This window comes from Panthera uncia (assembly GCF_023721935.1).
Source record: "Panthera uncia isolate 11264 chromosome C1 unlocalized genomic scaffold, Puncia_PCG_1.0 HiC_scaffold_4, whole genome shotgun sequence".
Lineage (NCBI taxonomy): Eukaryota > Metazoa > Chordata > Mammalia > Carnivora > Felidae > Panthera > Panthera uncia.
Window position 1 is genome coordinate 75941248 of NW_026057585.1, and position 27758 is coordinate 75969005.

At 50.5% G+C, this 27758-nt stretch overlaps 1 protein-coding gene and 1 long non-coding RNA gene across 2 annotated transcripts in view; both read left to right on the forward strand.

The window, feature by feature from the left end:
* The first annotated feature begins 1131 nt into the window (after positions 1-1131).
* On the forward strand, positions 1132-7270 carry LOC125912754 (uncharacterized). The gene is made up of 4 exons (XR_007454820.1): positions 1132-3331; positions 3533-3657; positions 4762-6437; positions 7188-7270. It is a non-coding gene; the product is annotated as an uncharacterized LOC125912754 (long non-coding RNA).
* An 82-nt stretch (positions 7271-7352) lies between these two features.
* Positions 7353-27758, forward strand: part of INPP5B (inositol polyphosphate-5-phosphatase B) — a 46993-nt gene continuing 26587 nt past the window's right edge. The window contains 7 exon segments of the mRNA XM_049617450.1: positions 7353-7749; positions 8576-8673; positions 8790-8819; positions 10993-11103; positions 14939-15124; positions 15127-15242; positions 15245-15332. Of these exon segments, the coding sequence (XP_049473407.1) occupies positions 8601-8673; positions 8790-8819; positions 10993-11103; positions 14939-15124; positions 15127-15242; positions 15245-15332 (604 nt within the window). The 5' untranslated portion in view covers positions 7353-7749; positions 8576-8600.

Below are 27758 nucleotides of genomic sequence, written 5' to 3' on the forward strand. Positions count from 1 at the left end.
TCCTGGACAGGGAGAAAGTCCTACAGCCGACCTCCAGCCCTGAGGGCACAGAGCTATTAGCACAAACCATCAGAAGTGGTTCTCCCACAGGGGACTCCCTGGAATCTGGACTTCATCTCAGCTCCCTGACCAGGCTCGGGAAGGAGTGTGGTTGCTCCCTCTTGGCTTACACCAGCAGTCCTTAATCTTTCCAGGATCATAGATTCCTTCTGAAATACGAAGATAAAAACTGTGGACTCTCTAGGAAAATACATGTGCATAGGTAATTTTACACACCATCTAAAGGGTTCACAAATGCCCGGAATCCCATTCTTGGTTCCCGAGTCTTATGAGAATCTCTCCCTTAGACATGGAGTCTGAACCTCTACCAGGGCACTTCCTGCTGAGAACAGGTGACTCAACTCCCTCTTTAAGGAGGGAGGCTGCTCATCAGAGAAGGTCAGGCTGGAGACTCGTTCCGGGCTTGCCCCCCACACGGGTGCTGCCGAACCCAGCGGCTGATCCTGGGATGAAACTCCCAGAAACAGGAGTCTCCTCACTCCCGCCTCAGAGGAAAGCCAGTCGGTCTGTGTCCAGCCCCAACGGGCCATCCCTTTCCTCCAGTTGTCTTCTGTTCCTCTCGCTGGGGTCAACTTGTCCTGGCAGGCTTTACAAAGAGAGCACCCTAAAAATGTAACCAGTATGTTAGAGGAGTGAGGGGCAAGGTTCCTGGGGTTTTTCTCCTCCCTCTGCACTATTTAATATGTCCTTGGGATGATGGCTCCCCCTCATTGTTCAGATCCTGCCAGCAGCTTCACCTCCCAAGTTCTCACGGTAAGAATGGACCCGCAGCCTCTTCCCGCACACCACCCTTTCCACCACCAGCCAGCCAGACTTCTCCCATTCCAGGTGGGTTCTGGAAGGACATAGGCCTCCCTGCCCTCCTATCACTCCTGAGAGCCCTCTCTACCTTCCAGGTTTCTCCTCTACACGAGTAGGCATGTCCCAGTGGGACCTTGGGACGGGGGTCCTTCACTCTGCCCAAGCTGCCAATTGGCTTTAATTTCTCCCTCCAGCTACAGTCTGGATAACATTTGGCTTGTGCTCCCTTCTGCCTGTGGCCCCTGTGTGTCCCACCCCCCCCACCCCCCCCCACCCCCGTAACATCAGAAGGAATTCCCAGAGCTGACCAATGATTCCAGGGGCTGCATCGTATGCACACGTGTTCACTGCCCTCCGTAGCTTCAGGTGTGCAGGTAGGTCTATGTCTGGGAGAGGCTGGGGCACAGGGAATCATTAGGAATATTCTATCTAGCCATAGAGAATTGCACAAACCAAAGCCAAAAGTAATGCAGATTAGGAGGTTATCGGCCAGGCTTTCTGATTCTGCTGTGTCTGGCCAGCTCACACTCAGGCTGTCCCTCCAGCCTCATCTACCCAACCCAGGGAGGAGGAAAAGAGGCCTGTGCAGGATGCCTGGGCCCTTCCTTTCACATGGACACAGACATCTGTGTAGAGCCTCTGGGCCCTTCTCTTCACCTTTGGAAGCTGAGATCCCCTTGGAGAGGTGCTGTTGGGAGAACTGCTTCCCACTTGTGGTGTTGGAGGGGAGGGAGAGGCGTGGGGACACCTGCTGGGAAGGGGTGAGGGAGGGGTGCTTGGCTGGCTCCATCACTAGAACATGCGACTCTTGATCTCAAGGTCTTGAGTTTGAGCCCCACGTTGGCAGTAGAGATTACTTGCAAAAAGAAGACAGCGGCACCTGGGTGCCTCAGTTGGTTAAGCGTCTGACTTCGGCTCAGGTCATGATCTCATGGTTCGTGAGTTCAAGCCCAGCATCCGTCTCTGTGCTGGTAGCATGGAGCCCGCTTCGGATTCTCTGTCTTCCTCTCTCTCTCTGCCCCTCCCCCGCTTATAGTCTCTCTCAAAAATAAATAGGTAAAGTAACAAACATTTTTTAAAAAATTAGAAGAGGTGAGGGTAGAGAGAGAAGTGACCTCTATTGCCAGGAGATCCTATCCTGCTTCACCTCAGCACCCTGGATCGTGAGCACTGCCCCAGATGTGTATTCAAGACCCCTGCCCGGAAGGCCCCAGCCGAGAGGGGTTCTAGCTCCAGGCTTTCCCTGGAAAGAGACAGATGGAAGTACTGAAGGAAGAATGAGGTCAGGGAAGCATGTCCTGTGAGCCTTGGGAACACAGGGCTGGGGGAGAAGATGGAAATAACGCCCCCCCCCCCCTTCTCTCACCTGCAGCAGTTTTCTGCCTTGCATGGAAACACCCGAACTGGGCTTAGCACACTCTTCCAGGTCTAATCTTTCAGTACTGGGGGAAGCAGAGCCAGGATCCAGATCTCCAGTGTCTAAGACCTACCTCCTGCCCTTGGCCCAGCTCTGGTTTAGAAACAGGGTAGGATCTGAACCCTGAAGAACCCGGACAAGGTGTGCCCTGATTTGGGGCCCTCTCTGTGACCTGGGGTTTCTCTGCCCTGGGTTCTGAGAAAGCCCATCTCCCCCCAGCACCTTCTGATGTTGGACACAAATGAAGCCCAATCAGAGGCACCAGATGTCTCTTCCCTGTCACTGCACCTGCTCCGGTTCTGTCTCCCCTTGGGCCTAGGATGCTGCTGTTGCCATGCCAACAACAACATTCACTCTCAGAGGGGCTGTTACTAGGCTCCAGGCCCCTTTGTGCTTGCCTTAGTGTCACTCTGACTGTAGGGCTTACGGGAAGCAAAAATTCAGCCCCTTGGTCCCTTTCTCCGTAGAGGTTGACCTCTCCTGCTCCCCAGCCTCAGTTTATTCACCTGCGGAAGGCAATGATGGGGATCTCTCTTTGCAGTCCTCAACTGGGTCCTTCACTCTCTCTGGCCCCTGCAGGACCTCAGTAGAAGATATCTGTGGCCAACAGTAGTCATGGAGTTGCTTTGCTCAGAGGTAGCTGTCCCCAGCCCAGGGACCCCAGCCCTTCCTGGACTCTGTGACCATCCCTAACTCATGACTGTTGCTGGACCCTGGGACTGCCCCTTCTCTTCCCTGACCTCACGACCTCTTTCATTTGACCTTTCCTTGACCTGTGACCCTTGAGCTGGTTGCTCCCTGCAGTGGTCCCCTCTCTCCTTTTCCTCCTACCAGTCCTTCTGCTGGTCTTACTGGTCGCCCAGAATCTGGCGAGCAGTCACCTGACCCCTGCTCCTGTCCAGGTGAGCAGCACACAAAGGAGGAGAGAGCCCCCTGGTGCCTTCACCCCATGGGAACGGAACCACAGTGTCTCAAGCTGTCCGCAGATATGACACAGCTCCTACTGTTTCTGAGAGATGTGCTACCCGGAGGCCTGGGGAACACCACCGTGAGGTGAGGCGTGGGATGGGGCTGCTGCAGGAGGAGGGAGGGTTGCTTACACTGCATGCAGGAAGCTGCATGCAGTAAGCTGCTGCGAGAGATGCCGAGCAGGAGGGAAAGGAGCCGCTGGTTGGGATTGGGGCAGGGGGCTGAGCCTGGCCCAGGACTGGCTGTCCCCGCTCCTCCTGGACTCCCGGCATGCTCTTCTTCCAGCTGATTCAACTCGGTGCTTCCTGCCACGTGGCCCAGGGGAGATGAAACCAGTCCCAGCCCAGGCCCCCGCTGTCCTCAGTGCTGCAGTGGTTCACTCTGCTGGGCCCTGAATGAACTGGGCTCTGGTGAGCAGCCCCGCCAGCCTGGGGCCAGAGCCCCTCCTCCATGGCCCCTGCTCTGGCTTCTCCCATCGCCCCTGTGAGCTGTGAGCCCCACCCCGCCACTCCCCAGCCCTGAGCCTTGCCCACCCACTAACACCCAACTCTGAACCCCACTCTTAGTTGTTGGTTTTTTTTATATGTAATTTATCGTCAAATTGGTTTCCATACAACACCGAGTGCTCACCCCAACAGGTGCCCTCCTCAATGCCCATCACCCACTTTCCCCTCTCCCCCCACCCCCCCATCAATCCTCAGTTTGTTCTCAGTATTTAGGAATCTTTTGTGGTCTGCCTCCCTCCCTCTCTGTAATTTTTTTTCCCCCTTCCCCTCCCTCCTGGTCTTCTGTTGAGTTTCTCGGGATCCCCATATGAGTGAAAACATATGGTACCTGTCTTTCTCTGCCTGACTTATTTTACTTAGCATAATACCCTCCAGTTCCATCCACATTGCTACAAATGGCCAGATTTCATTCTTTCTCATTGCCAAGTAGTATTCCATTGTATATATAAACCACATCTTCTTTATCCATTCATCCGTCGATGGCCATTTAGGCTCTTTCCATAATTTGGCTATTGTTGAAAGTGCTGCTATAAACATGGGGGGACAGGTGCCCCTATGGATCAGCACTCCTGTATCCCTTGTGAACCCCACTCTTTGGAAGGCCCTCAAATCTGAGCTGTTTTTACCAACCCCCAGCCTCTAGCCACACCCTAACCTCTCTACCTTGTCAGGCTGACCCTTACGTTTGAGATCTACCCTCCTCATCACTCCCTGAGTCTGAGCTTTGTACCTTCGGTGCCCCAACCCCACCAGCCTCCCCCTCCCAGTTCTCCCTTCCCCCTTCTCCCTACCAGCTCTCCCCTTTCTCCAGTCTCCGTGGAGGCCCAGCAAAGCTCCTCTGCTTGTCCCGGGTAGCAGCACTGTCGCGGTTTCAGGTCGTGACTGTCCCCACACACAAAGCCCTTTCTGGGATGGGGGCTGGGACTCTGCAGAGGGGTTACCTCCCCCCACCCCACCCTGTAGCAGAGTGTCACAGCACTTCCCCAGGCATCCCTGTTCTGCTCCCAGGCCTAGGCCACCTGACCGTCCCAGAGGACTAGCTGCTTCCCACTTAGCTCCTGGTGACCACCAAGGAGCCAGCCCCCAAGGGAAACGTGAGTGTCTGCTTCCCACCTGCCTGCTCTGGAAGGCAGAGGCAGGAAGAGGGCTGGGGGCAGTGGGACAGCCACATGGGGCTTCAGCCCTGCCTCCGTCCAGTGTTCGCTCTACATCCAGTCTGAGCAGAGCTGCCCGCCCCTCAGCCTTCCCTCCACTTTCTCTTACAGGGGAAAATCTGTGCCACCTTCTCCTGCCAAGGTGGTGACTGCTTCAGAGGGCAGGAAGCTGTGCCCTGAGGGCTGGGACTCCTGTGAGGTGGGCCCTTGGAGTGCTGTCCTTCCTCAGAACTATAGGCCTTTCATCTCCCGCTGGGGCACAGTGGGTCAAGCAGCCAAAACTGGCCAGAGCTAGACCTGGCCGGAGCCCGGCTGCCTGGGGCCCAGCATGCTCGACCCTCTCAGCTCTACATCATACCAGATCCAGGGTGGCAGCTGGGATCTTCCAAGTCTCCATGACATGCTTCCTCGTTTCTGGTCACCCCGTATGTTCTCTGGGGACTGACCGGCTGAGCTCGTGGAGAGGGAGCTGGGGGTCCCGGGAGGTTCAGCTCAGCCCATGGCCCACTTTACACTTCCTGCCTCGGTGAGTGGCAGGGGAGGGGCAAGCAGAGTATGAATGGTCCCATTTCTTCTTGCAGCTGAACTGGTCCAGCTCAGGCTTTGTTGCGGCCTATGTGGCTGGGACCCCTGGCTGTCGCGGGACAGTGGCTCAGCCCTGCTACCAGGAGTCCTGCCAAGCCTCAGCTTCTCCAGCTGGATGGGAATCTTCACTTCAACCCGGTTGCCCCAAGGGTCACTAGGAGGGCCCCTCCACAGGGCCACGGCTGTGGCCACGCTGCTGTTCCTCCACTCTGCCCTGCTCCCTTCCTGCTCCCCTAGCTGGGCCCAGAAGAACTGGGGAGCAGCAGCTAGGGAGACTCTGTAGGCCCTGCAAGCCCCCAGTCCCACCCCCAGCTCTGACTCCTACAGCTGTATCTTTCGTGACAGGGATTTATCAGGTCCATAGCATGGGCTCCAGGATCCTCACTTCTCCTTCCCAGGGCCTCGGCCTGAACTTGGTGCCCTCCAAGGGGGCAGGGCTTCAGCACTAATCCCAAGGAGAGGCTAGGGTTCATCTGGAAAAACAGAACTTCCTTCCCGACCCCCCACTGAATGGGAAGACCCCAAAGTTGTCAGGGTAGTTATCTGGGGAGAAAGAGTTCCAGTAGAGGCCAGAGCGGGCCAGCCTGGATGAAAGGAGTTGAGGCTGGAATAGAGGAGAAAATGAAAATGCATTATTTTTTTCCCCGTAAGGCAGACATGGCCATCTTCCTTCAGGATGCTAGGCGGGGAGCTCTGGCCCCATGACTTGGAGGGCTGGGGTGACAGAGCAGTCATCAGGAAGGGGGAGCTCAGAGTACCCCAGGACCTAAGGGGTTAATGGAGGCGGCGAGCCCCCCAGCGCCCCCGTGATTGGTGTGGGCATGCTGGGACTTGCAGGCTGGCTGACCAGCCTGTGGCGCACGGGCTCCTGGGAAACGTAGTCACTAGCCGGCCAGGGCCGCGGTGTCCTGGTGTCCTACGTCCTCAGCGGTGACAGCTCAGGAGGTAGGAGGCAGTGGCAGGGGGCTGGGAGCAGGTGCGGAGCAGGGAAGCCAGGGCCGGGCTGGGCAGGTGGGAGTGGGCAGACTGAGGGCTGAGACCCTGGTCCTGCAGCTGTCAAAACCGGACACCCCCTGGCTTGTGGCTGATGCAATCAGGCCTGCTGGGCGGGGATGAGGGCCAAAGAGCAATGCGATGTGTTTTCCTGTCTCTAGGGAAAGAGGAACGGGACTGGGGTCCTTGTCCAGGATGAGGCCCTGCCCTGCCCTTCCCTTCCCTTCCCTTCCCTTCCCTTCCCTTCCCTTCCCTTCCCAAGAAGAACAGGACATTTCCCCCCAAATCCACGCAGACGCACCACCGACACCCTCCAAAGAGGTGCCAGCAGGGCTAATACTGCTCCCCCAAAAGGGAGGCAGAGCCCTATCCCGGGAGCCGTGGGACCATGCCTCCCTCTCCAGTAATGGGACAAGGCACCCGCCTTCCAACAAATAGACCAGACCCCGCTCAGAAACAACCGGACGCCTTTCCAAAGGGTGGTGCAACAAACTGTACATCCCACCAGGGGCAAAGGGATGGCCCCTCTCCCTAGAAACTAAAGGGCCCATCTAAGGAGGAGGAAGGGGAGGGTCAGGCCTCCTCTAACTTCTCTCTGTACAAGGGCTCTCCTCCTTGCCCCTCAGCCCTCTGAGGCAGCTCCATCACCTCCTGGGTAACTTGTTGACCTAAGGGGGCTCCCATCTGCCCCCCTCTCCCCAGGGCGTGTCTGCTCAGCAGGGACAAGCATGGACCAGTCTGTGGCGATCCAGGAGACCCTGGCTGAGGGGGAATATTGCATCATCATATCCTTCCCAGCACTGAGCTCCCAGCCCCGGCGCCTGCCCTCACCCTGGGAGGTGGACCGGACCGTGTCTATGTGCCTGTCTGCTTTCCTCCCTTGCTCTGTGCCTTCGGGAAAGAAGGAAGCTAGTATTTACTACGTGCTTGCTCAGTATCAGACTCCTCCCGGTGCTTTAAATACTCTGTCATCCTCCCAACCCGCTGTGACGTTGGGGGTTATTATCCCCATTTCACAGATAAGGAAGGGTCAGAGAGGTGAAGTGACTTGCCTAAGGTCACAGTGCATCTGGGTGAGCAAGGGAAGGGCAGGGAAGGTGGGCTGGGCTGGGTTGGCAGAGGCCTGGCCTCCGGTTTTGTTTTGGTTTTTCCTTGACCCCGAGCAGCAGGCAGTTCAAGGTGTGCTGTGTGAGGGAGACAGCAGGCAGAGCCGTCTCCTGGGACTCGTGCGCCACCGCCTGAAACATGGTGGCCAGGAACACGCGTGAGTGAGGGGTTTGGTCCTTGCCTGTTGGGCCATGGGGTTATTCTTCACTGTATCCTCCAGCTGGGCTTCAGCCATCCTTCTGGGGCAGAGCCTAAGTCTTCTAGATTAATTAGAATAATGATCACTCCTATGTTTTGAACACTATATTCTAAGCCCTTCCTGTGTATTGGGCTCACTTAATCCTCAAAACCTGTTGGAGAAACTTGTCAAGCAGAGACAGCTGAATGTTCTGGTCCAGATCTTGAGTTGCATGGCCTGTCTGCCTGGGTTCAAATCCAGGTATTATTGCCTCTGACCCACATGATCGTGAGCGAGTTGTTTTACTCCCCTGTACCCAATACATGTTGCCAGCGATGCCCACATATTACACAGAAGGAGAGAGACTGACAAATGCTTGTCGAAGGTCTCAGAGCCAAAAAGTGAACCTCAGGATCTCAGAGCTGAGGGGATGGGGGAGGGACACTCGACATTTTCTAACCTACCACCCTGACTTTACAGATAGCAAAACTGTGGTCAGAGAGGGAAGGGGTGGCTGAGGTTATGGTGTTGCTGTCACACGCTACAGCTAGATCACGCATGTGCTTCACTGACAAAGCAGAGGCACCCCAAAATGAGCCAAGTTCAGCTTTGATGACCTATCTGTAGAACGGCAGTCTCTGATGGGCACCGTGGACAGAGAAGGCACGAGGATTGTGCAGAGCAGGGCACCACCAGCACGATCCTAGGGACCAAGGAGGGAGTGTGAGCACTTGGCCAAGGCCCCCACGATGAGCCTGAGGGGTGGCCGGTGGGCCCTGTCTTCACCTCTGCTTCCTGCCCTTAGTCTCTTCCTGTACACGCACCGGAGGATGGCCATTACCGGGGACGATGTCTCTTTGGACCAGATAGTGCCGGTCTCACGGGATTTCACGCTGGAAGAAGGTGCCACAGGGGCTGGGTGGTGTGAGTCCCTCTCCTCTGGGCCCCCGGGTCATTTCTGCCCTGGTAGCGGCTGGAGTGCTCAATTGCTAAAGCCGTTTTCATTTCCCTCCCCACAGTGTCCCTGGATGGTGAACTCTACATTCTCGGTGAGTGGTCTTTTCAGCGTGAGTGGCAGTTAGTTAGGGCAGGATCCACTGAGAGAATGGTGTGAGGAACACTCTCTGATGTCCTTACCATGGCAAGCAAAACGCTGTAGGATCAGGCCCGCCCATCCCCCCCCCTCCTCTCTTGCTGTGCTTAGAATCTTCTGGATTGCTTCCATCACCTTCCAGCATGACATGATCCCGCCGCGGAGCCCCTGCACATGTGGCTCCCTCTTTCTGAGAGCCCCCACACCTCTTTTCACTTAGCCAACCCATCCTTCGGGGCTTCAGTTCACACTTTACTTCTTCCAGGAAGCTTTAGTTGAGCCTCCCGAAGTTGTGCCTCGAAGATACACATTCCTTTTTCTCATCCTTGACGGCTCTCTGTCACCCACAGTGATTTTTTTTTAAGTTTTTTTAAATTAAAAGAAGATTTAAAAAAAAATTTTTTTTTTAATGTTTGTTTATTTTTGAGACAGAGCATGAATGGGGGGAGGGTCAGAGAGAGAGGAAGACACAGAATCCGAAGCAGGCTCCAGGCTCTGAGCTGTCAGCACAGAGCCCTACGCGGGGCTCGAACTCACGGACCGTGAGATCATGACCTGAGCCGAAGTCGGACGCTCAACCGACTGAGCCACCCAGGAGCCCCTAAAAGAAGATTTTTTAATCTATTTTTGAGAGAGAGAGCGCGTGCTCACAAGAGGGGGAGGGACAGAGAGAAAAGAGGGAGACAGAGAATCCAAAGCGGGCTCTGAGCTGTCAGCAGAGAACCCGACACGGGGCTCTAACTCACGAGCCGTGAGATTGGGACCTGAGCCAAAGTCGGACGCTTAACTGACTGAGCCACACGGGCACCCCTAAAGTTTCTTTTTTTTTTTTTTTTAAATTTTTTTTTCAACGTTTTTTATTTTATTTTTGGGACAGAGAGAGACAGAGCATGAACTGGGGAGGGGCAGAGAGAGAGGAGACACAGAATCGGGAACAGGCTCCAGGCTCCGAGCCATCAGCCCAGAGCCTGATGCGGGGCTCGAACTCACGGACCGCGAGATCGTGACCTGGCTGAAGTCGGACGCTCAACCGACTGCGCCACCCAGGCGCCCCTAAAGTTTCTTTTTTAAGATTATTTATTTTGAGAGGGACAGGGACAGAGACAGAGTGAGTGGGGGAGGGGCAGAGAGCGAGGGAGAGAGAGAATCCCAAGCAGGCTCCACACTTAAGTGCAGAGCCCGACACAGGGCTCGAACTCACAAACTGGGAGGTCATGACCCGAGCGGAAACCAAGAGCTGGATGCACAACCGACAGAGCCACCCAGGTGCCCTTGCCACCTTCAGTGATTTAATTATTTGTAGTGACCTATTTAATGCTTGCCTTCTCTGCTAGACTGTAGTAGAGCCGTAGTAGTAACAACAGAAATGAATATTCAGTCAATGAGTATCTTGTGTCAGGCACTATCTTAAGAGCTTTACATACACCATACGATGCTTCCCCACCACAACTCCATGAAGCCGTCCCTGTTTTCCCATCCCCATTTTGTGGACAAGGTAACTGAAGCCTAGAGAAACAAACTAACTTAGTAAGTGGCGGAACCGGGATTCACACTCAGAGTCCAGACTGTAGAGCCCACAGTCTTGATCACTCTGCTAGATTGCTCCTGCTCATTCATTAGTTAAGCGCATTTGTGGGTGCTCGCCATGAGCCTACAGGGTGCTGGGGGGGGTTCTGCGATGAGCAGGACACCCTCCACAGTCTAGCTCCTCGCAGACAGGCCGTGTCCATTCCCCTTACCATGGTATTCCCAGTACCCGGCACATGCCTGACGTAGTCAGCTAGACCCAGACAGCCCCTCTCGTCTGCTTCTATGTGCATATTCCCTTCTGCTCAGGGATGGGTAGACAACAGGTCAGAGAACTTGTCCCCGTCCAGCGCCATCTAGCACTCTTGTGGGGAGGCTTACTGGCTGTTAGAGCCCTGATCCGTACCCCCCTGCAGAGTGGGGAGGATGTTAATTTGGAGCTGAGAGTGTAGAGGTTTCTTTACCACCCAGCAGCAGCCTTTAGTGAACTGCTTAAGGGCTAACAGGGCTTTGGGATCTTGGGCTGCTGATTCTCCATTCTGGGGATGCCAGCCTCGGTAGTTCTGGAGGCCAAGGGCTCAATTCCCACCTCCTCTGTGCAGGCTCAGATGTGACTGTCCAGCTGGACACTGCAGAGCTCAGCCTCGTATTCCAGCTACCTTTTGGTTCACACACCAGGATGTTCCTCCAAGAAGTTGCCAGCGCCTGTCCAGGTAGGTAAGACTCCAGGCTCTCTGGGGTGGGGCGGGAGGTATGGCTGGGCACTGACCTACCCACTGCCAGTTGACTTTCCATCCTTTGGACTCACGCTCCACAGTTTCTGTGCCCTCTCAATGCTGCTGGCCTGAGGCCACAGTGCCCTCAGGCCATGAGCCAACCATGGGTTTGCATTTCTGGCTTCCCATTTCTAAACCTGAGCGGAGCCCCCTTTGTCCTCCCGGCTCTAGGCTGGGTGGGCTGTGATTCTGATGCAGAATCTTTTATAAGTTAGCAGGGTCAGCAACTCCTAGAGGCCTATCTTCCGTCTCTCTGGCAACCACAGCTGGGCATATGGGCTCATCTGCTCTTGACCCTTGCTCTGTCTCCCACGGCAGCTGAGGAAATGGTCTAGTTTTGGCTTAGCAATGAGAGGTTAGTGGCCTCTGGGGCAGAACTTGTATAGATCAGGATTTCAGCTAGGCAGGTAAAGGAGAGTTTGTACAGAGCAGAGAATTAGCCACAGAACACGTAAATCTCAGTCACCAGGTACTGGGCTTAGGTGTATACCCAACACCATTATTTGTTTCCTTTCCAGCTAACATCTTGTCTCTGTAGGAATGACGGCGGGGGGTGGGGGCTTCCCTTCCATCGTGGTCTAAATGTCTGGGGGGCTCCAACTTAATTTGCCTGGTATGCCAGAAAGGGGACTGGCTTTGGATGTAAGCTGGGGTATGTGGGATAAGGAAGTAGAAACAAGATTACAAACCCTTGAATGCCTGGTTAAGGGGTTTGAAGTTTATTCTACAAACAGGGGGAAATTTGCCTCCAAAGGTTCAACTAATAAGGATAACTCAATTTATGATTATTATTAGTAGATGTAGGAGGGGTAATAATAGTAATAACAGCAAAGAACATGGACTTTTAAGCTGCACAGCCCCTTGCATTTGAAACCTATCTTTGCTGATGATGTGTCTTGGGGCAAACCACCTCATCTCTCTGAACCTTGGTTTTGTAGACTTGTAAAGAATATCTTCCTCATGGAGCAGTGAGAATTAAATGGGAAAATACATGTGAAAGTGCCCAGCACATACTAGGAGCTCAAAACCTGTTTCTTCCTTTTGTACAAGAGGGCCCGTAACTTAGCTAACATTCATTGTTGACTCAGTGTGTGTTAGATGCTGTTCTGAGAACTTTTTGCACATTATCTTATTTTCCTTACCATACCTTACAAGGTTGGTATTAGCAATGTCTCCATTTTACAGACAAGGAAACTGAGGCTTGGGGAGGCTGAGTGTCTTGCCTGAGTACACAGCTGGTAAACTATGGAGCCAGGATTAGACAGGACTACATAGTGTCCTCCAGAAGAGCTGAGCTTGTGTGTGTGTGTGTGTGTGTGTGTGTGTGTGTGTGTGTGTTTAATGCTATGAAAACATTTTTTAAGTTTATTTATTTTTAGAGAAGGGAGGGGGAGAGAGAGAGAGAAAGAGAGGGAGAAAGAGAATCCCAAGCAGGCTCCACACTACCAGCATGAAGCCTGATATGGGGCTTGAACCCACGAACCGTGAGATCTCAACCTGAACCGAAATCAAGAGTTGGACGCTCAACTGACTGAACCACCCAGGCGCCCCTTGCTCTTGTGTTTTGATGCAGAATCTTTTACAAAAGTGTTTCCTATCCCATAGAAACGGCTCAGTGAAGAAAGGCTTCATGGAGGAGGTGATATGTAAGCCAAGACCTGAAAGATGAACAAGGTTTTTCCCAGGCAGGCAACAAGGGGGAGATGGCTGTCAGAAGGAAGAGCAGGTTGTTGAATGGGATTGAACTTGGAGATAGGAGGGTGTGGAGAGAGCTGAGCCAGCCGAGGCCAGCAGAGACAGCTCAAGAAGGGTTTTAAACAACCAACAAAGACCTTGGACTTTGCCCTACAGCTTGTGGGGAGCTGTAAGAGTTTTAAACCTAGGAATGACAAGGTAGGATTTGCATGAAGGAAAAGTTCCTCTGGCAACTGGTTCCAAAGGGGAGAGACTAGAGCAGGGAGCTCACCGGGAGTGCATTGCAGGGGTTCCGGCATAAAAACTGAGGCTTGGGCTAGGGATGGAGAGGAGAGGGTGCACCGGAGATCGAATTGAAGAGAATGCAGGTACCACATGGGCAGTGAGTTTGGGTTGTGTTCATAACTTTACCCCAGTGGTTCGAACAGTGCCTGGCACTCAGGAGGCACTTCATAGATATGTGTTGAAATGAAGAACAGAGCTTGGTGCCTGGCTGTGAGTCTGGAGAGAGAGGAGTCAAGGATGACTTTGCTCTTTTAGGCTTACGTATCTGTCTATCAGTCCCTTTACCTGCTCTGCCTTCTGGGGACCACACCTGGGATAGCCAGCAGGGACACTGCACTGAATCAAGTTCCCTGAGTAGTCATCATGACGTGGACTCCCTCAGGGAGGGGCCTGGGTAAGAAGGGGACTCTCACTGGTGAAGCCTTGGGTGCCTACCAGCCCAACCCTTGCCTTTTACAGATAAAGGGACTGGAGTCCAGGATGAGGGTTGAGGTGAAAGGTGAGAGGAACTAGGTTTTCTCCACCCGGTCCCTGGTGGATAACGTGCAGCACAAAAGGCCAGGGAGTAGAAGTGCCTTGGTCAAGAGACCTCAATTAGAGAAAAGAATTAGAGAACCCTAACTGAGCACCTACTATGTGCCAGACATTTTTCTAGACATCTGGACCATGCACACCAACCATATTCTCCTGTTCTGTCCCTTGAGCAATACTAAAGAGTAGATATGCTGTTTATAGATGAATAAACTGACATAGAGAAGGTAAGTAACTTGCCCAAGGTCATTCCTCAATTGAATTGATGGGACGGGATTTGGAACCCCAGGCTCTAACCCATGCCCCCGGGGTCCAGAGATTTCAGTTCAGATCCCAGCTCTGCCACTTCCTAGTTGTGAATGTGAACAGTGTATTTTATTTCTTTAGGTCTTGGCTTTGTCATTTGTACAATGATATGAACCTGCCTTACCTACTACTCCAAGAGGTTTATGAGGATTAGATGAGGCCCAATATGGATTAACACTAAGCAAATACTGAAAAGAACTTAAAAGCTATTTCTGCCGGTGCCATACTGGGGCCTGGAACCCAAGTTTCTCCATTTATGATGTCCCTGCAAATCCAATTCGGTTCGGTCAGGTTCATGCAGTTTTACAAGAAGAGCAGGCAAGATAGCATAGGAGACCAAAAGCATTCAGGGCCCAGACAGAAGTGGGTTTGAGTGAGAGGCAGAAGCACTCAAGAATTTCCAGGAAGAGGTGGCCATCTGTTAAAGGGGAACCAGAGGTCTTGTCTTGAGAGGACCTGTCTTGAAGGCATATCTCATAGCAAACACACTATTTTTACCTAGAGTGTGTTTTTACTAGGAGTAGCTTACAAGTTGCTGACGGAGATTATGGGCAATTAAAGCACCCAACCCACTCCCTAGTACTGACAGCTATTTGAGTTCCCACTGTGCCTCTCGCTCTGCGACCTAAGACTTACGGTCTCTGCTGCCATGGGATAATAGTTCCTCACTTCCTACACTTAGTTGTGAGGATTAAGGAGTAATACACATATGAAGCACACACCTTAGCACATAGTTACCACGGGGAGTAGCGCGGGTCTAGCTTGGAAGGGCACTTTTTTCTTTTTCCACATTTATTATTACATTTGAATCCCAGATGCAGCCAGTGCTCCGGGAAATAGGCTTGGAGACTCTCCGGAAAGGCTGAGCGATTTGCTCACCGGCATACAGTCATGCAGAGGTGGAACTGGCTCTTCAAGCCCGTGGCTCAGCATTCCCTCCTTTTCCCTGCCACAGGTTGCGACCCGGCGACCCCGGATCCTGAATTCCTGTGGCTGTCGGTATACAGGTGCACCCGGCTGGAGCCCGATCCGCCCACGCCGCTCGGTTGGAACTCCGCCCCGGGCCCCCGGCCGCCATGCGCCGGAATTGGCGGAGGCAGGTATCCGTCTCGAAAGGGGCGGTGGAGATTGGAGGAAGTGCGGCTGCGGGGGCGGTCTCATTATTGTTGGGGGGCGGGGCTATGGAGAGTATCGGCCTTCGATTGGTGGAGGTGGCACGCGGGGGCGGGCCCTTCTGGGGGCGGAGCGGGCAGCGCGGGCGGGGCGGTGCGAGCGGCGTGATGAAGAGCTTGAAGAAACTGGCTGGGAAATGTCCGCCGCCTCAGGCTCTCGGGAGTGCGACTCTGCAGGTCTTTGGCGGGCTGTGGGAACCTGGGTTGGGCCTCTGGGTCGGGGGCGGCGGCGGCGGGCCCGGCCCGCGGGTGGGCAGGGTCTGCGGTTTGGCCGGTGGACGCGCGGGGCAATGACCAAGGTCCTGGCCCTTCGGGGGCGGGAACGCTGGGGCTGAAGTTCCGAGGGGATGTTATTCTTAGCCGGCGTGGTGAGGGCAGGCGGACGGCTGTGTGGTACCCCGGAATCTGGAGGCTGAGGTTGTAATAGAGCGCCGTTCCCGACTCGCTGTGTGCCCTGGAGCCAGTCGCTGCCTCTCTCTGAGCCTCAGTTTCTCCATCCTGACCTTCCGAGGTTGGCCTGTGTTGGGGGTGCGCTCTCCATGACCGAGCCTTCCTTTGGGCGAGGAATGGTGTGTGTATTGGGCTGCCTGGCTCTCTTGTCAGTCTTTGGCCCGTGTGATGGGGCTGTGCACAGATCCGGGGTCCAAGAGAGCCCTCTTCACCGTGGGACTGGAGGCCAGGATGAGGTTACAGGTGAAAGGGACTAGATTTTTTCCACCCAGCCCTTAGTTGGTAGTATTGTGCAGCACAGAAAGCCAATTGTTGAACAGGAGGTTGTCTTTTGGAAAGCAAGAGGCCCAGGGCTGAAGTTTGCGTCAGTCTGGTGCTTTGGGAGGACCTGCAGACCTGTATTTTCTGAACAGCCCCTTGATTTTCTGCACGGGCTCCCTGGTATGTTTTTTCCCTGGGTGTGCCCATGCGGCTCCAGTTACGTGAGAGCTTTGGCATGACCACTGGTACCCATTCGTGCCTCCTTTCTCAGCCATCTGCGAGAGATGAAGAGTCTGTCAAGTGGCTGTGTAAGTGTGGGCCAGCACTCCACTTGCTCTTATAAGGCTTGGAAACTATGAGGGGCTGGGGCGTCGGGGGTGGGGTGCGGATAGCACGTTGCACAAAGTTTGTAAAACGAGAGGAAATTGGGTGAGCGAAAGACTTCCTCAGTGCTTATGCTTTTCCTTCATTGCAGCTGCCACAAGAGGCGTTTGAAGCGCCTGATGGTGCTGATAGTTTGCATCTTTCTGGGGCTTATCTCAGCTCACTTGAAGGACTTGATCTTGAGACAGCTGTCGCTTCAGTTCCCATGACATCCTGGGCTGTGGTGCTGGGACAGGTGAGAGCTTACCATTAAGAACAGGCCCAGTGGCAGCAGAAAGAGGCGGGTTGTGTTTTCTCAGCCAGCATGCCAGGGCCAGGTTGCTGGAGTGCTTCATTCCCTACGTGGAGAGAAAGGTCTTCTGTGAGAAGTCAGGACAGCTCTGAAGCCTGTTATCTGCCCCTGGGTGATAAACGCGCAGGGATCTCACAATCTTTCTTTTGCTTTCAAAAAACAAAACCTAGTCACATGCCGGTGAGGAATTGTCGTCAAGGTTTTGGTTTTATTTTTAGTCTAAAATGATTTGGCCCCATCATAATAACCTACAGTAAGTGGGGTTACACTAAAGTGCTAAGTTTTAATTTAAGTTTAATTTATAGATTACTCATTTATAAATTAAGTTCATTTAAATGCAATTTAAGTTAATTGAAATTGCCAAATGAATCATGTGAAAACTGGTAAGAGATGGTACCAAGCCCCCAGTTCTGCCTCTCATCTCTGCTTCCAAAGTTGCTTTGGCCTCAGAGGAGAGTCACATCTTCTACAACAGGTAGGAGAAACTTTTGGGGCCTCCTCTGACGTTCTGGATAGTCCGGGCGCCAAGGGAAACAGGTAGTGGATTTGGTTCTTTCTATACGCGTATGATCAAAATACCCACTTCCTGATAGCCTGAGGAACCAACCTGAGGCGAAAGGCTGCTTACAAATGCTATTTGTGATGTACTTTAGGAGAAACAAGGCTCCCTCAAGGAGCTGACAGTCCATACATTGAGGTAAGAGTGTAGGGTTAGCCCAGCAGGGCAGTGGTCCTTATAGGGTGAGCCAAAGGGATAAGAGTACCTCAAAGGCCTAGGTAATTTGGCGGCCAGGGGAATCTGGTCTTCACATCTCACCTTTGTTTTGGTAGAGAAAGGAAAGAGCTCACTTTGATGCTTCTCTCCCAAATGTCCATTCTTTGATTTGTCTCTGCTGAATTTGGGGGTGTCAGGCCAAGTTTGGTAGAGATTGGGCAAAGACCTGGAGCTGTGTTCTGGAAGATTCTGAGACATGTGCTAGAAAGGGAAAGAACTACTCAGAAGTCCCATTGGGTGCTCTTCTGGGCTAATTTAACGAAGTGGTAATAACACTCAAATGTTGGTCTTTTGAAGTGGTTTTCTTATTCCATGGCTGATTCAAAGTGAGGCAGCTTTGTAATAACTCAGATTTAGAATGAGATGCGCCATGAGTATTTTTGCCCCTGGACCCAGAAGACAGCATTAGAATCTGTCTGGCCTGAGAAAGGAAATGAATGCTATTTATATCTCAGGGCAGCATAAAGGGTAACCTAGATTACCAGGGTAGAAGCCAGAGAGAATGTGGGAAAAATAGCCCCTGGGTTGGTCCATCTCTCTCTCTCTCTCTCTCTCTCTCTCTCTCTCTCTCTCTCTTTCAAGAAGTAAAATCTGTGTGACCAACCTATCCTTTTAGCAGCGAAGAGGAATTCTCCTAGATATTTATCCTGCAGGTAGGAACGTTGCCCATTCTCTCTGCCTTTGTGGGCCCCTAAGCTCTGAAGGCCCCTAAGCAAATGAGTTTGGATCACTTTGTTTAAACAAAAGAGAACTGTGCTCCTTTTTTCTTCCTCCTTTTGTTGTTCCCTTCTCCATTTTCCCTGTTTGTCCCATTTAGCCTCCTGTTTGTTTCTAGAACAGGAGAATCCCCAGACAACTTTTCCTTCCCTCAGAAAACAGTTTGTGTTGGAATTCTACAGGGGGAGTCTTGAGCAAGCCAGGTGACCCACAAGCATTCATTTAGAAGTGGAGCTTTGCACAGAAAAATCCTCAGGGACTGAAGGTTCAGGAAGAGAGGCATCAATATTTATTAGAGGGAAGACAGGGTTGTAACATAGAAGCCAGCTGACTTGCATGTTTTCTTTGCTGCTTAAAATATACTGTAACAAATTTGTAGGCTTTACCACCCCTCATGCATATGCAAACTGAAACTAGCAAAAATGAATGGTGAGGATTTGAAAAAAAGTGTGTGTCTAATTTTTACTTATTTATTTTTTATTTTTATGTTCCTTCTTGCACCTTGGTACAATATTAGACATGTCTCTTGACTTTCCTCTCTTCCATCTATGCAATGAGAATGAATGTTTGCCTCCAAGAAGGTCACCTCTAAGTTATTTAGAGATGCTTTTGTTTGGGAAACACACTCAGGAATTGCAAATGCCCACTTTCCAGAGCTTAGAGACTGGCTGCCCTCTTCAGGGCCTATCCTAGGCCAGATTCTTCCAGATAACTACTCATTATCTTCTTACTGCTCTCTCTCCCTCCAATTTCTTTTCCGTGAATGCAGTCTCTTAAAACCTCTGTCATCCTGCACTCTTCCCTCTCCTCTTCTAATAACCACATTATTTTTTAATCCCCATAGTTCATGTAAGTATCGTCTTACTTGAATGAACCCAGTGGTCTCCTTCCAAGTCTTCCTAACCTTAAGGCTGCTTCTCCCTCGGGATCTCCCTAGCCTCTAACTTTTATCATGCCCTACTATTTTGTATGTGAACTTGAATGTTGTGCCACTCTCTGTTGCCCACAGGATAGAGTTCAGATTCTTTTGCATGACAGTTCAAGTCCTGCACAGCCTGGCTTCAGCCCCCTCTTATCTTATCTAGTCTTATCTGCCCCAACTCCCCTTCATTTCCTCTTCCTTCGAACTTGACTGCTTGTAATTTCTGGATAAAGCCCTGTGCGTTTTCATCTTTGTTGACTGCTCATTCAGCTACATTTTTACAAGCTCGAACTTGCTGTTGTTAGCATTTTGCATCCTCTCTCCTCCCCACATGCCAGCCTGAGTGCCTTGCACATCACCAGGTGCTCAAAAAATGTCTGTGGTCTTTGAGCTATAGCGACCCGCGCAGTTCATCGCCTCAAGTGCTTAGTCACTTGAATAGCTCCTGCCCCCTTCCTCTTTGAGTGTGCTCTGAACTTCTCTTCCCTCTCTTCCTGGTTTGCTCTTACCCACTTCTCTTTTCAGCTTTATCACCAGACCACAGACCAGAAGGTCCAGTGGAGGGAGAGCCTGGAGGGAAAGAGTCAAGTAATCTGTCCAATAACTTGTCACGACTACAGTCTGTTGTTGTGAACTGGGCGCACTGGAGTCTTCCTCCTTGAAAGCTAAACCGGTCATATTTAGTCCTTGTCAACCTAAGTTGGATTTGCACAGGGTGCAGTTAGAGTTTGAGTCCAGGGCTTATGGGTCCGCAGGGCACAGGATGTGTTTTTAGAGATGTCTAAAGAAACAGAGAGAAAACTAAGAAGCATGGTTATTTGACTTTTAAGAAAGTAACAACTATCTGGGGTGCTGGCCAGGCTGACAGTTGTTTGTAATGCCAGGTGCCCTGTGTTCCGGACTTCTCTTCAGAGTTTCCCCGCACTGTGGACTATACGTAGCTCCCCGCTCTCCCTTTTTTAAAAAATAGACTGCACGTCCACTGTGGGGCTTGAACTCACTGCCCCGGGATCAAGAGTCACAAGCTCTACCAACTGAGCCAGCCAGGCACCCCTGGTTCCCCCTCATCATAGAGTAAAATCCAAACTCTACATGGCATTCAAAATCTTACACTTTGGCCATTTATTACTAGTATATATCTATTCCTAAAAAATCTTTTTTTTTGAACATTTTTTTTAATGCTTATTTTTGAGAGAGAGAGAGAGAGAGAGAGAGAGGCCGAGAGAGAGGGAGGCACAGAATCTGAAGCAGGCTTCAGGCTCCAAGCTGTCAGCCCAGAGCCTGACATGGGGCTCAAACTCATGAACCCTGAACAAATTTTTAGAATAAAAATTTGTTTATAAAAATGTATTGCTATCGAGGCGCCTGAGTGGCTCAGTCGGTTAGGCGTCTGACTTCGGCTCAGGTCATGATCTCATGGTTCATGAGTTTGAGCCCCGTGTTGGGCTCTGGGCTGACAGCTTGGAGCCTGGAGCCTGCTTCAGATTCTGTGTCTCCCTCTGTCTGCCCCTCCGCTGCTTGCACTCTGTCTCTAGCATTGTCTCAAAAATAAATAAACATTAAAAAAAATTTTTTTTAAATGTATTGCTATCAAACTATTATTATTATTAGCAGTTACCATTTATTAAGCACTTACTGTGGGTCTGTGGGGCTCACACTATGCCACAAAAGTTCTGTAAGAGGATGTCCATTTCTCAGATGGAGAGATAGAGGCTCAGATAGGGTAGGTAACATGCCTGTGATCACTCACTGGTCAGTGACAGAGTTGAGAACAGAACTCAAATTGTCTGTTTGAATCTAATGCTTGAGCCCTAATCCCTGTACTCTACTTCCGTGTCCCCTAATCCTTCTCAAACAAAACTTTTCCTTTGTACTTGTTTATACTACTTATTACTACTATTTTCTGAGGATGCCATAATGCTGTCTTTGTACTGAAATTATTTCTTCTGCCAGAAATACTTTCTGAACCTCATGTTTTTCTGATAGTTGATATCTTGCTATTGTTTACTGGTTGAGAACCCAAACTCTTGGGGCGCCTGGGTGGCTCAGTCAGATGAGCGTCTGACTTCAGCTCAGGTCATGATCACATGGTTTGTGAGTTCGAGCCCCATGTCAGGCTCTGTGCTGACAGCTTGAAGCCTGGAGCCTGCTTCAGATTCTGTGTCTCATTCTCTCTCCGTCCTTCCCCCACTCGTGTTCTCTCTCTGTCTCTCAAAAATAAATAAATGTAAAAAAAAAAAAAAAATTAAAAAGAACACAAACTCTTGACCCAGATTCCTTGGGTTTGAATCCTGGCTGTGCCATTTACTATCTGTGTGTTCTGGGGCAAATTAGTTAACTTCTGGTCTGCAAAGTGCAGATAATAATAGCACTTACTTCATCCGATGGAACAGTTTTGAAGATTAAACATATGTAAAGTGTTTAAAACCATGCCTGGCATGTAGTAAGCCTTAAGAATTTGCTATTAATATTATTCATGATAATACTACTATCATTGTCATTAACACAGCCTGATTTGGATTCTGGGTAGTTGGATCTGTTTATCTGGATCTGTTTATCTTCCTGTGAATTGAAGTACCTCTTGCTGGTATGTGTCTCCCTGTTTCAGACTGAGAGAGCCCTTGGCGTGGCCCCCTCTGTGTCACTGGTAAGCGTTGAACCAACTCACTCACTCCTGCCAATTTGAAACATCAGGGATTTTGCTCGCATGGTTTTGCAGGTTCTTCTGGTGTGCTGGATTTGCAATGCAAAGGCCAGTGACTGAGAAGTGACTAGGAAGGGACATCTCCTCCTAGACCTGTCTAGTAGATGCTCAGCAAGGGCAGGACATGATCTCCACCCAGCAATGGCAGCCACACACCCACACACCCTGTGGACACCATGGTGGTACTTTTGCTTTGTTATCCAAGCAGACTCAACCCTTCTATTCATTTGCTACTTACCTCTATGAGTTGATAGTTTCCTTGAAGATCCTGTGCTCGTGCTTGCAAAGGGGGAGACTGTGGAGTCAAGCAGATCTGGGTTTTAACGTCTAATGCGATTAGAAGGTAACTTGATAAATGGTAGTGTTCATTATCAGAGCAGTGGGGGGTTAAGAGTGGCAGAGCTGGGGGAAAAAAGTGGTAGAGGGGAAAGAACTAACAGTTCCTGCCCATCTGCTGTGCACCAGGCATTGTGCTAGGCTCTTGACCCATGTAGATTTCATTTGGTTGTTCTTTTGGGTTCTAAGTTTGGTGGTATTATCCACATTTTACAAATGAGGACACAAATGGAGTAATTTGCTTGAGGTTTCCTATGAGGTCGTGGACAGAGCCAGTAAAAGAGCCAGGTCTGTTTCATTCCAAAGCCTAACGCTTGTTTCCAAAAACACTAATTTCTCTTAAAAGTGCCACACCAGTTATATGGACAAGAAAGGCCTTCAGAAGTCAGAGGGATGACTGCCTCGGATAGTGTGGTGATGGTAGTGGGGCATCAGGAAGAAGGGGAAGGAGCTCGTAGGAGTGGAGGCTGGGCTTTGCAGGAGAGGTGGCCAGCAAGTAGGAGGGGCTTCCCTTGGAGCCAGGGGTGAGGGTGGCACGCAGGGCGAACCTGTCTATTTAGATCTGGCTGCTTTTAGGTGACTGAGGAGAGCCAGTTTGCAAAGGGCCTCATCTGCCAATTCAACCAGTCTGTATCTTAACCTCCAGGCATCGGTGCAGTGCTGAAAGCTTAAGAGCAGGGAGACCTAACTAAAATCAGAGTTCAGTCTGGCCACATCCAGAGACCAAGTTGGGTAGTGAGAAGTGGGAAGCTTCTGTAGTGGGAGGCTCGTGCGGTGATGAGAGACTCTTGCAGTGACAAGTGAGGAGAGGATGGCCTGAAGAAAGGCATCCTTGGGAACAAAGACATTGGTGACTGACCAGCTCTTGGGGCCCTGGGACGAGAGGTGTGGGTGGATGGCAGGGTTGCAGACCAGGCTGGCGGGGACAGGGCTGGTACAGATGACAAAGGGGGAGCTCAGGGAGAGGGCCCCAGGTCAAACCGCACCTTTACCTGGGCCCCGCCGTACACAGAACTTCCTTGTGGAAATGCAGACAGTAGGTGGTGGCAGGATTAAGTTCTGGCAGAGCTGGACAGCTCCATTTGGAGCGAACTGTGGTGGCCGATGATTCTTGAAGAGAAGGAGTGTGACCTAGGTCTGCATTTGTCCACTGTGGTAGCCGCATGTGGCTATTAACATTTAACTTAGGTGAATAAAATACAAAATCCAGTTTCCCGTTCACTCTAGAAACATTTCAGGTGTCTCAATGTGGCCAGTGGCAGCAAAGCTGTAGAACCTTTCAGTCATCACAGAAAGTTCTCTTGGACAGCACTGGTCTGGATATGGGAGCATCTGCAAATAACTAGGGGACCTGCAGGGGGAAACAGAGCAACAGGAGGAGACAGAAGGAGCCAGTGAATTAAGAAATAATGTTCCTGGGAGAAAAAAAGAAAATAAAGAATGCTGCTGCTCTCGTACAGGTCTCCAAAGAAGTAGGGTACTTGTATTTGGGTCTGGATTTTTTTTTTTCCTTGTGTGATGTCCTGTTTTGGAAAAAGCCCCAACCCCAGGTCAGTGATAGGCCTGGCTACAAGATGTTGGCATCAAGACCTTGCCTCTTGTCTTTGTTTTGTAGCTCTGGGCCTTCAACGGGTCCGGTTTGGCTTTTAGAGCACCTTTTGGCCTTGAAGTAGGGAGAGCCTCCAGTTAGCCACAGGGAGAGAAGACAGCAGTCCTGTACAGCAAATACACTGTTGTCTCTGATCGGTGGAAGAGGCCAAAGCTAGAGAAATTGGGTAACTTGCCCAAGGTCAAACGACTAATGAGTGGCAGGGTCAAAATTGGAACCTGGGTCTTTGATTTCAAAACCTGTGATAAATGTGCATACAATAAAATACACATTGTAGCTGCTTTTGAAAGTGCCTATAAGCAAAAAGCAAAAGAAGTCCTACCGTTGAGAAATGATTTCTGTTGACATTTTGGTTTCTACCCTTCCAGGATACGTATGTGTACGTATGTATCTGTAAAATTTATCGATATATTTATAAGCTTGTGTTATAGATGGACATAGACACACACTCTAGTCCTTTTTGATGTGTGTAGATAACAGCAGGCCATGTTCTTAACTACCATCTTCAATCCCTTATTAGCAGTTCTGAAGTCCTAAAAGCTCCAAAGACTAAAAAAAAAATTGTATAAGTTTGGCCCAAGCCCACTGTGGCAGTGAGACTCGCTTGAACTGACATGAGACTATTTATAGGCTTTATTTGTCCCCCCACACTTTACTACTCCTACGTCGCACTGTGGAAATATCAAAGTGTTTGATTCCTCAGTGTTGCCTCAGACTCTGCCGGGGGGTGTTGTATTATATACAGCAGAGGTCACATAGTAGCTTTTTAAGATCCCCCAAATTCTGAATTCCAAAGTACGCTTGGCCCCAAGCGTACAAGTGTACGAGATCAGAATCGTGGATCCGTGTTAGGCACTACTGCTGCTTGAGCTAAGGAAGGAGCCTCCAGGGGCAGTGTTGTCTGTTTAGCCAGGCATGGGAGAAGGCTTTTGGTCCTGTAAACTATACAGTGCAATGCACAGGATTTGCAAGAAAAGCAAAACACTTCAGCAGTTCTATACATCCAGACCAAGCTGTTACCATGGTTGACCTACTTACTAGGTAGCCTCTTACAGGGAAATGGTTTCAATTGTAGGTGTGAAAGGTGGTCATCAAGTAAGCACCCAGAAATGACAGTGAGCTTGATCTCTGCCCTGTGGCTCTTTGTTCACTGTGTGTTTACTCACTGCCTGATATGTTCCATAAATTGTGGTAAGCCCAGGTCCACAGAGGAAAAAAACATCAGCCCCTGCTCCCAAGGAGCTTGTGGTCTAGCTAAAGAAGTAAGACAAAAAGAGGTAAACACAGTGGCGGTTCTATTATGATAAATGCCTTGATTGAGGCAAGCACTAGCTGTATGAAAATACAAGGAGAGGACCAGTAGAAGACCTTTTGAAGGGGGTGAACACTGAGCAGAGTCTGAAAGGATGATGTCTACCACACGAAGGTGGGATTGAGGACTGGTTAGGATCAGGGGTGGGGTGAGGAGACAGCATCTAAAGAGAAATCGTGGGGCACCTGCATGGCTCAATCAGTTAAGTGTTCGGCTTCGGCTCAGGTCACGATCTCAGGGTTGGTGAATTCGAGCCCCACATCAGGCTCTGTGCTGACAGCTCAGAGCCTGGAGCCTGCTTCAGATTCTGTGTCTCCCTCTCTCTCTACCCCTCCCCTTCTTGCTCTCTGTTTCTCTCTCTCTTCAGAAATAAACATTAAAAATAATAAAAATAATAATAGAGAAATCGTTTTGGTGTGACTGGATGGGGGCGGTGGGAGATGGGGCTGGAAAGGGGGTCTGGGTGAATTACAAAGGTCCTTGTGTGTAATACTCATAGGTTTGGGGTTGATTCGATAGTTGATAGAAATTATTGTGGGAGGGGCGCCTTAGAGGCTCAGTTGGTTGAGCATAAGACTCTTGATTTTAGCTCAGATCATGATCTCACAGTTCGTGGGTTTGAGCCCCAAGTAACTGCTTGGGATTCTGTCTCTCCCTCTCTCTCTCTTCTCTCCGGCTCACGCATGCAGGCTCTCTCTCTCCAAATAAATAAACTTAAAAAAGATGGGGCGCCTGGGTGGCTCAGTCGGTTAAGCGTCCGACTTCGGCTCAGGTCACGATCTCACGGTCCGTGAGTTCAAGCCCCACGTCGGGCTCTGGGCTGATGGCTCAGAGCCTGGAGCATGCTTCCGATTCTGTGTCTCCCTCTCTCTCTGCCCCTCCCCCGTTCATGCTCTGTCTCTCTCTGTCTCAAAAATAACTAAATGTTAAAAGAAAAAGAAAAAGAAGTTATTATGGGTTTTAAGACACAGCAATGACCTCAGATTTATGTTTTCTTCTAGATGGTGGCAGAATGGACTGGAGGGGGGGTGGTGATGGAGGCAGGGAAATCATTGAATGTGCTTTCCAGAAATTGTAAGGGCCTAATCTGGGGCATGACAGTAGGGATAGGGAAGAAGGTCAGGTATAAAAATATTTAGGAGAGAGGATTTATAGGACTTAGTGAATGAACATGGGAAGAAAGGAAAAACCCAGATGTCATCTGTTAGATTGGGTGACAAAGGATTGGAGGTCTGAGGTTGGAAAAAGGGCAGAGTGGGAGTAGGGAAGCAGAAGAGGAGGAAGAAACAGGAAGCTGTGGTTGAGAGGGAGCCAGGGGGCTGGGTGATGGTAAATTTGGTAAAGAGCTGCTGATAGCCAGCCGCCGTGCTAGATCCAGGGGAGAAGAGATCCCGAGAAGATTGTTCTGTGGCTGGAAATCCCCCAGGTCACGCCTTAAACTTTCCACGAGTAGAGTGAAGAATGAAGATGTTCTGGTCGTCGCTGGGCTGGTTCCTGCAGCAGACATGGTGATGTAGGCCTACAGGGCGATTTTCCAGTACACTGGCCACTCATGGACAGAAGCTGAATCCATAGGGACGAACCACCTGTCTCCAGGAGATGTTCTTCCAGTCTGGCCCTTCCTAGGAACTTACGAAGCCTTTACTAGGAAGCCCCAAAACAAGATCCTGAGTCCTTAGCACTGACATGCAGAAGCAGAGCTCTAACCCATATTCCTTAATTTGCCTTTGCTCATTGTAAAGTATAAAGATATTTATACTGAAGTGCCTGCTTTATAAGTGAAGAAACTAAGACCCAAAGAGAAGAGGGAACTTGTCACACAGGAAGATAATGGTACAGCTAGGCTTCAGCTTAAGTTTCCGGATACTTGCATGCATTTAACACATCGAGTACCCACTCTGCTGCAGGTGCTGTTCCAGGTCCCCAGGAAATCGCATAAAGACAAAGCCCCTGCCTTGCAGAGCTTACGTTTTAGTGGGGATAGCCTCCGATAAACTGATGAATACTCACAAGATATAATGTCAAATGGTATTGGTACTAAAGGGAAAAATTTCACAAGATTGTGGTTCCCAGACTGTGTGCTGAGGTATCTGGGGCTCTGTGGTGAATTCACAGGGGCACTGTGGGACTTGTAAAAGTTCGAAAGTCAGCACATAGATACTTGAGGTCTGTTCTAGCTCCAGGTAGTTTACAGTTTCAACATTAGATGGTGCCGCATTCCTTCTGAGGACATTGTATCAAAAGGAAGGTGAAGCTGGGTTTTTGGTGGTTGCAGTCATCAAAAGCAAGTAGGGGCCTGGGGGGCTCAGTTGGTTAAGTGACCGACTCTCGATTTCAGCTCAGGTCACGATCTTACGAGTTCAAGCCCCACACCAGGCTCTGGGCTGACAGCATGGAGCCTGCTTGGGATTCTCTCTCTTCCTTTCTCTCTGTGCGTGTGCCCTCTCTCAAAATTAGTAAACTTCAAAACAAAAAATACAGGGGCCAGTTGACCATCCAACTTCAGTTCAGGTCATGATTTCATGGTTCATGAGTGAGTTGGGCTCTGTACTGTCAGTGCAGAGTCTGCTTGGGATTCTCTCTCTTTCTGCCCTTCCCCTATTCTCTCTCTCTCTCTCTCTCTTAAAATAAATAAACTTAAAAAAATTACCATGCAAAAATCAGTGTGGCACGTTGTACGTGGTGTCCAATCGGATTCCAAAGTTTGAGAGGTTGTACGGTACCCAATAGGCACACACATCTCGTTAGTAGGTAATTGTGGTTATTTAAAATGAAACAAATAGTATTTTTTCCTTCTATTTATGTGTATTCGTTTTCAAACTGCTACTTAAGTTGTTAGGC